The following is an 11,481-nucleotide window of genomic DNA, read 5'->3' on the forward strand; positions in this document are numbered from 1 at the left end:
TGGGGGCTGTCCCCATCCCGGTGCAAGGTGTGCACGGGGGGCTATCCCCATCCCGGTGCACCGGGGGCTATCCCCATCCCGGTGCATGGGGGGCTGTCCCCATCCCGGGTGCAAGGTGTGCACGGGGGGGCTATCCCCATCCCGGTGCATGGGGGGCTGTCCCCATCCCGGTGCAAGGTGTGCACGGGGGGCTATCCCCATCCCGGTGCATGGGGGGCTGTCCCTATCCCGGTGCAAGGTGTGCACGGGGGGCTATCCCCATCCCGGTGCACCGGGGGCTATCCCCATCCCGGTGCATGGGGGGCTGTCCCCATCCCGGTGCAAGGTGTGCACGGGGGGCTATCCCCATCCCGGTGCATGGGGGCTGTCCCCATCCCGGTGCAAGGTGTGCACGGGGGGCTATCCCCATCCCGGTGCACCGGGGGCTGTCCCCATCCCGGTGCAAGGTGTGCACGGGGGGCTATCCCCATCCCGGTGCACCGGGGGCTATCCCCATCCCGGTGCATGGGGGGCTGTCCCCATCCCGGTGCAAGGTGTGCACGGGGGGCTATCCCCATCCCGGTGCAAGGTGTGCACGGGGGGCTATCCCCATCCCGGTGCATGGGGGGCTGTCCCATCCCGGTGCAAGGTGTGCACGGGGGGCTATCCCCCATCCCGGTGCACCGGGGGCTATCCCGGTCCCGGGTGCGGAGGCGCACCCCCCGCAGGGCTATCCCCCGGAGCAGTTTTAAAGCCAAGTGACCGTTGCAAACCCTCCACCGCAAACGCTCCTCCGCCCCCCGGTCCCTTCCAGCTCCCCGTCCCCGTCCTCGCCGCTCCCGCCCCATCCCGCCCCATCCCCGCCCCATCCCGCCCGGCGCCGGGCGGAGCCACCGGAGCGGGGCCGGGGCCGGGGCGCCGCGAAGCGCGGCCGGTGGCCGGGGCCGGGGCCCGGTGTTCGCAGCCATGCTGAGCCGCCTGGGAGCCCTGCTGCAGCAGGCTGTGGAGACGGTGAGCGGGAGCGGAGGGGGGGACACGGCGGGACCCTCACGGGGACCGGGGGGGGCTTCGGTGCGCCCCTGACCCCGGCCCCGCTATGCGCAGCGGGAACCCAGCGTGGACCTGCTGGAAGCCTTCACCGAGCACTGGAAGGGCGATCACCGGCTACTACCTGGAGGCCACGGGTGAGTGGGGTAAGGGGAGGGGGTCCCTGTGCCCTGAGATGGTGTGTCCCATTGGTGTGGCAACAGGGTCACTGTGTCCTGGGGGAGGGTCCCTATGCCATAAGATAGGGTCCCATGGCCTGGGAGTAAGGTCCGTGTGTCCAGGGACGGGACCCCCCTGCCCTGGGACGGGACCCCCCTGCCCTGGGACGGGACCCCATGCAGTAGCAGGGCACCGTGCCCACCCTAGTGCACCGTGGTTGACCTGGCATGTGGGGCTTTGGGCATGGGACAGCCTTTCCTGTACCCCAGGAGCACTTATCCAGCCCGGTGCTTGGTCCTGCCCGGCCCTGAGCCCCCCTGCACACCAGCGGGGGTCAGCACGGGGGGGTTTGGGTGGGCTCTGCAGGCTGGGGCAAGTCCCTCTGGGAAAAAACACGCTGCTCTCGGAGAGCACGAAAAGCGGGGTCTGGAGAGCTCTAGCCCTTTTCCCAGCAGGATCTCGCTCCTTCGCCCTTGGCTCTGCTGCCCCTTCCCCTCCTGGGCCATGCTGGGGGGTCTCCGGGGTTGGCAGTGGCAGGCAGCCCCCCGCAGCCCCCCGAGACGGCGGCAGCTCCAGCCGCAGCTGGTTAGGCCATGAGCGGAAGGAGAAGCCCCAAGTGCTGCCGGGACTCCACCATCACATTGCCATCTAGCGTCGTCCTCACTAAGGGTGCCGGAGGCGGATTCTGGGCCAGCACCCCGCTTTTGCACCTGGGCACCCCACCGTGTAGTGCTCCCCTCTGCCGAGCACCGGCGGCACGCTGCCAGTGCCTTGGGGGGACACACGCCACAGCCCCCCCCGATTCCCGCATCCACAGATGAGAGCATCCACGCCAGACAGACGGACATTCCCTGGCGCCTCAAACAGATGCTGGACATCCTGGTGTACGAGGAGAAGCAGTTCCCAGCGGGAGAAGCCGGGCCGTGCCTTGAGTACCTGCTGCAGCACAAGGTCCTGGAGACCCTCAGCACGCTGGGCAAGGCGGAGGTGGGTGTATGGGCACTGGGAACATCGCTCTGGGGGGGCTGACCCCCCCTGTACTGCAGCACCTGCAGCCTTTTCCAGCTGCTTTGCACGGGGATGCTCAGTAATTTTCGTTTTGAAGCTCTTCTAGCTGGGCAACAGGAGTTTGGGGAGCGTGAGCTGGCCAGGGTGCATGTGGGTTTTTTTTGGGGGGGGCGGCTGGATTGTTTGGCATATGATCCCCCATTGGCATCCTTTCTGCTGCTCCCCCGAACGGCTCTTGCACCCCCATCGCATCCCCGCGGGTGCGGGGGAAGGGTGTTTTTCACACCAGCAGCCTGTTTGCACAACTGGCACGTCACTTTTGGGGTTCGCAGGACAAGGTGTTCTTAGACAGCCCCCTCTCAAAGTCGCTATCACCCAGATACAACGGCTCTGCTCTTACTTTGTTGCTAATAATAATGATGCTCGCTATAAATAGCCTTTTATTTAAATGTCAGCAGTGTGGGTTCAGAGACACGCGCTGGCCCTTCTGTGGCCATAAGGGTTTGGTTTTTTGGGGTGCTGGGCTTTTAACTCCCCATTGCTGGCATTGTAACAGTGGGAAAGGGGAAATAATCCCCCTGGGTTTTTTTTATCCTGCAGAGAGTTCAATTTGGAGAACTGAGTTCAGTCCTTAATTGTTGAAGGGAGAGGAGCCTGGGGCAGGTGGGAGGTCTTGGGGGGTCCATGGGCCCCTGTGCATCATTTTGGGGGGAGCAAACCCAGGGTCTCTGCTGAGATCCTTCTTGCAAGCACCCACACTGCCTGGGTAAGCCAGGGGGGCGATTTGGGGCACTTTGCAGGGTAATCAGGTACACAAACAGGTAACTGGGCTCTTGCCGATGCCTTTCCCCATCTCCTTCCCAGTACCCCCCTGGAATGAGGGCAGCAGGTCCTCCTCTTCTTCAGCCGGGTGCTGGGGCAGGTGCAGCACCCACTCCTGCACTACCTCAACGTGCACCGGCCGGTGCAGGGTGAGCCCAGTGCCGGGGGGCTTGGTGGGGGCCGGGGGGAGGTCCCAGCCGGCGATGCCAATGTGCCACAGATGGCTGCAACCCTGCCGAGAGCTGCTGGGAACCGATGCCCGTGGTACTGGGCAGGGTGGGGGAGCAGCCAGCAGCCCGGCAGCCCTCTCCCTGCCCTGCCAGAAGCTGCTCCAGCTCAGCGGCGACCGCCTGGGCTGCGGCACAGAGAAGGAGGAGGTGCAGTTTGCAGCCATCCTCTGCACCAAGATCAAGCAGGATCCCACCCTGCTGGCGTACATCCTGGAGGTGAGCAGCCCCCGGCATCCCTGTGCTGGTGGGACACGTGTGGGGTTATCTGTGGGGTTTGGCTCTTTTCACTGGGCTTTTTCACATGCTTTGCAGCTCCATCCCCATTAAGTGGGAGGAAATCCAAAGAGTCCCCATCCACCCCAAAATCCATCCCCAAAGAGTGGGAGGAAGATGGTGGCTACGATGCTTTGCCGCTCCTCTTCCTCCCCAGGGCAAGGGCATCCTGAATGGGAGGAGAGCCCCAGGAGCTGCCGGCCAGCCCTGCGGAAAAGGGTGCGGAGCATCCCCCGGGCACCGCGGCCGGCTCCCCCCCAGCCGAGCCCTCCCCCCCACGGAGGGACAGCAACCTCGTCACGTCCTTGGTGGGGCTGTGCAAGAGCAAGGTAGGGGGAAAGGGCTGGCAAGGAGAGGGGGGCAGGCACCCGCAGGTTGCGTGACACCGCTTCTCTCCTCCTCCTCCTCCTCCTCCTCCTCCTCACAGAAGAGCAGGGTCGCGCTGAAGGGCTCAGGAAAACCTGCTCTTGCTCGGGGGCTTGCCCAAGAGGCGGCTGCTGCCTGCCTGGTGCGGAGCAGCACCCTGTGCCAGCTGCTGACGGAGCATCTCTGTGACCTCTACAGCGCTGTGCCCGCCTGCACCGACCCCTGCTGACATCCTCGCCCTGGAGAGGGTCAGCTGGAGGTAAGGTGGGCGCTGGGCAGGGTCATCCCCCAGCACTGCCAAGGCTCGGCCGCAGCCCCATGTCCTCTGCCCTGTGCAGGTCACAGGGGTGATGCTGCCAGTGACGGAGTTTTTCCTGGGGGAAGGAGAGCCTGGCTGCCTTCTTCAGCTGGCTGGACTACCTTGATGAGCTGGTGATGGGTGCCCACCCGGTAAGGAGTGGCCGGCCAGCCTTGCACAGCATGGCCAGCCTCCTGCCCACGCTGTGGCTCAGCCTCTGCTGTCACCCACAGGTCGTGGCAGATGCCATCACTGAGGCTGTAGAGGAAAAGTTTTTCAGGTGCATCCTGCAGCCGCAGCTCCTGCAGATGTGAGTGTCTGAGGCACAAATGCAGCTGGGGGAGAGCTTCTTTATCAAGGACCCCCTTGGGGTTGGGACCGTGGGGTTCCCCTTGCCTGTACCTCCTTTTTCCCAGCTCTGAGATGCTGCGGTGCTGCCTCAGGACACCCCCCGCAGCATCCCACCCTGTCCCCGGCAGGTCCGAGCTCACCGTCCTCAGCGCCACGGCCATGCTGACGGGCACGGTGCGGCAGATCCGTGCGCCTCCCCTGCTCCACCGCCTCGTGTTTTTCCTGCTGGGGCCAGACCGGCACCCCGAGGCCCCGGGGGAAGCCCCCTACCCTCTACGCACTCAGCTCATCGACCGCTGTAACCACCTCTCCGACGAGGTGAGCCCCATCCTGAGGGGAGTTGGGGGGGTGAGGGACAACGGGCGATGCCAGGGTGGTCTCACCCCGCTCGCCGTGCCATAGATCAGCCTGGCCAGCCTGCGGCTCTTCGAGGAGCTCCTGCAGAAACCCCACGAGCACGTGGTGCACAGCCTGGCACTGAGGAACCTGGAGGCGAGGGGCTACCTGCAGCGCAGCCCCCCCATACCTGACGAGCGTGGACCCCCTGAGCCAGGACCCCGATGAGGATGGGCTGTAAGCGAGGGGGGCCGGGGCAGGTGTGAGGGGAGCAGCCTCTTGGTGCCCACCCAGCTAACACCCTGTGTTGGCCCCGCAGGGACCTGGAGGAGGATCCCTATTTCACCGATGGATTCCCAGATGCTGGTTTTGGGACGGTGAAAGCGCCTCTGCGGGGATCAGCCCCATCGGGGAAGGGGCAAGGTGAGGCGAGGTGGTCAGCAGGTAGGGATCTGCAGGGGCTGCCCTGGCGGGGGGGGGGGCTGCATCCCCCTCCCCACCCCCTCTCACCTCTCTTCCAGCTTCCTCTGCCTGGTCCCTGAGGAGGCGAAGACCTCCTCATGCATGGAGGAAGGCGGCTACGACACCTACGTGCACGATGCCCTGGGCACGGTGAGTGGCTGGGGGGGGGCTTCCCCATACCCCAGCGGTGCCAGCTCTCACCCACCATCACCCCCTCTGCCAGGTCCATGCATGCCGTGCCAGCGCAGCCCCGTGGGGGTGGCCCCTGGCCCCCCGGCCCCTCGACTCCTGCCACCCCGAAGCGGCATTTTACGAGGGCCACTTCCTCAAGGTGCTGTTTGATCGGATGACCCGGATCCTTGACCAGGTACAGGGGTGCCAGTCGGAATGTTGGGACCCTACCTGGGTCCCCTCTGTGCGCTGCCCTTCCCCTTGGCACGGTCAGCGGGGGGCTTTTCCCGATGGGGTCTCCAGGCTGGCACAGCCCGTGTCTCGGCAGGGGGTGTTTGAACAGAGGATGCTTTGGCTTCCCGTGGTTATTGCCAGCGCTGTGCCCCCACAGACCCACCACGGAGGGTGGCACCATCCTTCCCAGGGTCCAGGACCCCCAAAATGGCCAAGAGCATCAGCAGTGTCTGCAGGCACCAAGCCCCCCTTGGTGGGCATGGGTTCAGGTCCCTGCCAGGGGATGCCGGGGGGTGGGGGTCAGCCACACACCGGCTCCTGCTGAGCATCCTCCCCCCCCCGGCCCAGCCCTACAGCCTGAACCTGCAAGTGACTTCGGTGCTGTCCCGCCTGGCCGCACTCCCCCATCCCCACCTCCACGAGTACCTGCTGGACCCCTACCTCAACCTGGCGCCTGGCTGCCGCTCGCTCTTCTCCGTCCTCGTCAGGGTAATGTCACCTGCTGGGGGCGGGGGGGGGGACGGGGACACCCCTCCGAGCAGGACCTGACTCTTTCCTCCCTCCGTGCAGGTGATCGGGGACCTGATGCAGCGTCTCCAACGCGTGCCCCACTGCAGGGCCAAGCTGCTCCTGGTCCGCCAGCAGCTCATGGGGCTGGTGCCCGGAGAGCAGTAAGTGCTGGGGGGGCACAGGATGGGGGTAATGCATGCACTCTGAACGGGGGGTACCCCACAGAGCCCCCATCCTCATTTCCCTGCAGGATGGACCACACAATGCTCTTCAAAGGGGTGGTGGTGCTGGAGGAGTTCTGCAAGGAGCTGGCTGCCATCGCCCTGGTCAAGGGACCACGGGAGGGGCCCCCCTGAGCTGTGGTTCCTCGGCCCCCCCACTGAGCACCCCTCTCTGGCAGGGCTGCGGTGGCCACTGTGGTGGCCAAACCCACACGCCAGTAGCCTCCAGTGGCCCTGCTCAGACTGGTACATCCCCAGTAGCCTGGCATGGTGGTGGCACCCCAGGAAGGACACCCCGGCAAGGAGGAAGAGGAGGTGCAGTCCTTCCTCCCCACCTTGGCCAACCCAGAGGTGATGCCACCTCCCCCAGCGCAGGATGTGGCCCCTCTGGGTGCCAAGTGAATCATGCTGCATTTCCTCCTGGGTGGTGTGTTCCTGCTGCCCCTGCACCGTGCCGGAGCTGCCCTGAGCCCCCACCAACCTCAGGCAGGATTATTTTGGGGGGCAATAACTGGGGATGGGGACACGGTGCTGACCTCTGCCTGCGTGGGACAGTGCCCCCCCCCTCGGCTGCAATAACTCAATCATCTCCCTGGGCCCTGCCGCACAGGGGGGGTGGGGGTGTTTGTGGCTCCTGCCTGGCAGGGACGGTGCACCCCGAACCCCGCACAGCCAGGCGCCGTGCCCCCTGGGTGATGGGACTCTGCTACAATAAAGCTGTGAGCTCAGCACCACACACTGTGCCCCCACCATCTGTATTGCGTCCATCCCCCTCGCCAAGCATCTCCCAAAACCAGGACCCCCACTCCCCTCCCCAGCCCCCTGCTTCAGCCGCAGCCCGATGGATGCAAGAAGCAGCAGCCGGGTTTATTTCTGCTCTGGCCAGCTCCTGGCCCACCCCAGGCCAGGACACAGCACCATACCCCGCGCCAAAACACCCCCCAACCTCGGGCAGCACATCCTGGGGCTCCCCCCTCCAGCACTGCAAGCAGGACCCCCGGCCACATGTCCCAGTGGGACCCCTGTACCCAAAGCCAGGCGGCAGAGGCTTACCAGGCACTAGCTGCGGACTGGCACCGTGGCCGCAGCACGGAGCCGCTGCAGGATGCGGCCCTTCAGGCTCTCCTCCTCCACGTGCCACCAGCAGACGGTGGGGCTGCAGGGCTCAGGGGGGGCAGCCCGAGGGCTGCCAGGTGGGATGCTCAGCAGCACATTGAAGCAGATGCCGTCAGCCCCCCCGGGCCCCCCAGCCTGGTGCTGCAGCCCCAGCAGCCCCAGGGGTCCCGGGCGGGGGTCTGCTGGCAGGCAGTCCCGTAGCAGCCGCAGCACAGGCAGGCGGAGACCCCCACGGAGCTCGGCTGGAGACAGGCCGCAGGCCACCACGGGCAGGTGGGGGGTCCCGGCTGTGCCCAGCAGCACCCAAAGGTCCCCGGCGTCGTTGGCAAAGGCCACCAGGAGCCGCAAGCAGAGCAGGGCGCAGGGCAGCTCCTGCGGCAGCATGGCGGGGTGCGGGGGGCTGCGGCGATAGCGTGCGGCGAGGTCCAGCAAGGGCAGGATGTCCAGGGCTCGCAGGGGCAGCGCACAGGGGTCCCCAGCCCACCACGCTGCTTGCAGGGACTCGGCGTCAGCCTCCTCCAGTGTCTTCAGGGTCCCACCTGTGGGCAGAAAGATGGTGATGCCCCAGCACAGGGGTGGCAGGGGATGACAATGCCCTGGCACAGGGGTAGGGGGGGGAACAGTAGGACCCCAGCATTGGACTGGCAGGGGGTGCTGGTGCCTGGTCATGGGGCTGCTGGGGGCACCCAGACCCCAGCACAGGGCTTGGGGCAGGGAAGCCAGCATGGGTGCTGGCAGGGGAGAGCGATGCCCTGGCACAGGTTTGGCAAGGATGCCGATGCCCCGGCACAAAGGCAGCAGGGGACACCGATGCCCTGGCACGGGGTGGGCTGGGGATGCCAAAGCCCATCGTGGGGCTGGCAGGGGATGCGCCAGGTGAGCCGCATCCTTCCCACGCCCCTTCAGAGCACCGAACGGCACAGGTACACACCGGTGGGGCGAGCGAGGAAGGCGAAGCGGATCCACGCCGGCCCCCTCTCCTCCAGCGCCAGCAAGGTGAGGGGGTCGCACTCCAGCCCCGTCTCCTCCTTCACCTCCCTCCGCATGGCGGCCACGATGCTCTCGCCGGGCTCCATCCTGCCGGCTGGCAGGTACCACCTCCCACGGCACTCGGGCTTGGCCTCCTGCACCAGCAGCACCCTGTCCTGTGGGGATGGCGAGGGGTCGGGTGGGCAACCAGGCACCACCGGGGTGGGGGGTCCCGTGGGGGCTGCCTCACCTCCTCATTGAAGAGCACGGCCAGGACGACGTAGCAGACGTTCCTCCCCAGGCGGATGGGACCAGTGGGTGGGGGGGGACCCTCAAAGCTTGTCCCCACGTCCCAGCCGCCGCCACCCAGCACTGCATCCAGCTCCGGAGCCTCCCCCATGGGACCGGGGGTCCCGCAGGCTGGCTGGGGAGGCAGGGGGCAGAGCCCTCAGGCACCCACTCAGGGGGTAGCGGGGTTCTGGGGGGGGGAGGGCACCCCCCAGACATGCAGGCGGGGGGACAGGGAGCCCCGGCGCTGGCTGGGCTGGAGGAGGCGGTGAGGGAGGGGGTCCGGCGATTGCGGGGTGCAGGGGGAGGTGCAATGCGGGAAGGGGTCCCCCAGCAGTTGTGGGGTGCTGGAGGAGAAGGGCTTGCTGGACTGGGGGATGTGGAGGGGGGGTGTAGGAGGGGAAGGGTCTGCTGGGCTGGGGGGGGACGTAGCAAGGGAAGAGCTCGGTGGCCTTGGCGATGCAGGGAGGGGTGCAGTAAGGGAAGGGTCTGCTGGACTGGGGGACACCCAGGGGGGCACAGGAGGGGAAGGGCTGGCTGGACTGCAGCATGTAGGATGGGAAATAGTAAGGGAAGGGGTCGCTAGGCTTGGGGAGGCGGGGGGGGCTGCGGTAGGGGAAAGGCTTGCTGGACTGGGGGAGGCATGGGGGGGCACAGTAGGGGAAGGGCTGGCTGGACTGCAGGGCGTACAGGGGGCTGTAGGGGAAGAGCTCGCTGGATTTGGGGATGCAGGGTGGGCTGCAGTAGAGGAAGGGCTGGCTCGACTGCAGGACGCAGGGGAAGCTGAAATAGGTGAAGGGTTTGCTGGACTGGAGGGCACTGGGGGGAAAGGGTTTGCTGGACTGGAGGGCGCTGGGGGGAAAGGGTCGGCTGGACTGGGGGATACTGGGGGAAAAAGGCCTGCTGGACTGGGGGATGCCCGGGGTGGGGTAGAAGGGCTGGCTGGGCTGCGGGGTGCAGGGTGGGCTGCCCCAAGGGGGGGAATCGGCAGGCTGGGGGGGCCAGGGGGTGCTGGACTGCAGGGCGCTATAGGGGAAGGGCTGGTCCGAGTATGGGGTGCATAGGGGGAAAGGCGAGGGGGACTGCGGGGGGCAGGGGGGCGAGCTGGGCTGCAGGGTGCAAGAGGGGAAGGGTGAGCTGGGCTGCAGGGTGCAAGGCGGGGTGCGGGGCTGCGGGGTGCGGGGCTGCGGGGTGCACCCAGGGGCGCAGCCGCGGAGAAGGGCGAGCTGGCACGCAGGGGGGGTGCGCTAGGGCCAGGGTCTGCGCGGGGCAATGGGGAAGGGTCTGGGGGGCTGCAGGGGGCAATGGGGGGACGGCTTTGGGGGTCTGCAGGAGGCAATGGGGGACGGCTTTGGGGGTCCGCAGGGGGTAATGGGGGACGGCTTTGGGGGTCCGCAGGGTGCACTAAGGGAAAGTCTGGGGCTTGCAGGGGGCAATGGGGAAGGGTCTCGGGGGGCTGCAGGGGAAGGCTTGGGGTTTGCAGGGTGCGGGGGCTCGGGCCGAGCAGAGGGAAGAGCAGGGGCGCAGGAGGGGCGCAAGCCCCCACTGCCCCCCGCCTCCCCCCGCGCATGCGCCAGGGCACTTACCGCGTCCCGGGGCTCCGCCGCACCGCCCCCGCCCACCGCGCTCTTCGCCTATTGGCCATCCCGCGAGGCCAGCTCGCATCCCATTGGTTAGTCCTGCCGCCACTTGCCTACGCGGCTGCGGAGCGGGGCTCGGCCTTAAAGGGGCCGCGAGGGGCGCGGGGCGGTGCGTGGCGCAGGGTGCGCAGTGCGCGCAGAGCGGGCCGCGGGAGCTGCGCCGCGCCTCCTGCACGGTGCTGCTTGCACGGTGGTAGTTACACAGTGCCCATTGCACGGGGCCAACTGCACGGTGCTAATGACACAGTGCTAATTGCATGGGGCCCATTGCATGGTGCCAGCTGCAGGGTGCTAACTGCATGGTGCCCATTGCTTAACAGCAACTGCACGGTGCTAACTGCATGGTGCCTGTTGCACGGGGCCCTTTCAATAGCAGCAACTGCACGGTGGTAATTGCATGGTGTCCATTGCTTAGCATCAACTGCATGGTGCTAATTGCATGGGGTCTTCCATTGCATAGCACCAACTGCACGGTGCTCATTTTACGAGGCCCATTGCACAGTGCTAGCTGCACGGTGCCAACTGCACGGTGCTGATAGCACGGTGCTGGTTACAACGTGTCTCTTGCATGGTGGCAACTGTAGGGTGCTAATTGCATGGGACCCATTGCATGCTGCTGCTTGCACGGTGCTAGTTACACAGTGGCCGTCGCACGGTGCCAACTGCAGGGTGCCTGTTGCATGCTGCTGCTTGCACGGTGCATGCCGTGCGCTGCACAGCGCCTGGTCCATCTCCCACAGTGCACGTGGCTCTGCACAGTGCATCACACGGTGCAGCTGGCACCGAGGCCCCATTCACCATCAGTGGGGCACTGTGCGCAGGGGGGTGCCCCATTTTCCCCCATTATCCTTAGCGGGGTGCAGGGTTGCCCCAGGCAGCAATCCTGGGCAGAGCAGAGCGATCCCATTGCACCTGGTGCTCGGAGCACAGGGCTCCATGGACGGGGCTGCTTCCATCCTTGGAACAGACCTTTGGGCTGGTGGCAGGATGGAGCTGCAGCC

At 66.6% G+C, this 11,481-nt stretch overlaps 2 protein-coding genes across 2 annotated transcripts; one reads left to right on the forward strand and one right to left on the reverse strand.

The window, feature by feature from the left end:
* The first annotated feature begins 655 nt into the window (after positions 1–655).
* FHIP2B (FHF complex subunit HOOK interacting protein 2B) lies at positions 656–7,212 on the forward strand. Its single transcript, XM_055820416.1, is given in 19 exon segments — positions 656–990; positions 1,084–1,134; positions 1,136–1,163; positions 2,003–2,172; positions 3,058–3,075; positions 3,077–3,164; positions 3,319–3,566; positions 3,698–3,847; positions 3,946–4,110; positions 4,112–4,143; positions 4,253–4,334; positions 4,416–4,492; positions 4,662–4,851; positions 4,936–5,096; positions 5,286–5,481; positions 5,555–5,698; positions 6,085–6,225; positions 6,307–6,407; positions 6,497–7,212. Coding segments are annotated over 19 exon segments (2,193 nt in total). The 5' UTR covers positions 656–945; the 3' UTR covers positions 6,603–7,212.
* A 101-nt stretch (positions 7,213–7,313) lies between these two features.
* On the reverse strand, positions 7,314–10,509 carry NUDT18 (nudix hydrolase 18). The gene is made up of 4 exons (XM_055820389.1): positions 10,427–10,509; positions 8,803–8,976; positions 8,515–8,728; positions 7,314–8,122 (listed from the first exon to the last, which is right to left on the reverse strand). Exons 2-4 carry the CDS (start codon positions 8,950–8,952, stop codon positions 7,527–7,529), a joined length of 960 nt encoding a protein of 319 aa, XP_055676364.1. The 5' UTR covers positions 8,953–8,976; positions 10,427–10,509; the 3' UTR covers positions 7,314–7,526.
* Between the last annotated feature and the right edge of the window lie 972 nt (positions 10,510–11,481).

This window comes from Falco peregrinus, chromosome 17 (genome assembly GCF_023634155.1).
Source record: "Falco peregrinus isolate bFalPer1 chromosome 17, bFalPer1.pri, whole genome shotgun sequence".
NCBI lineage: Eukaryota > Metazoa > Chordata > Aves > Falconiformes > Falconidae > Falco > Falco peregrinus.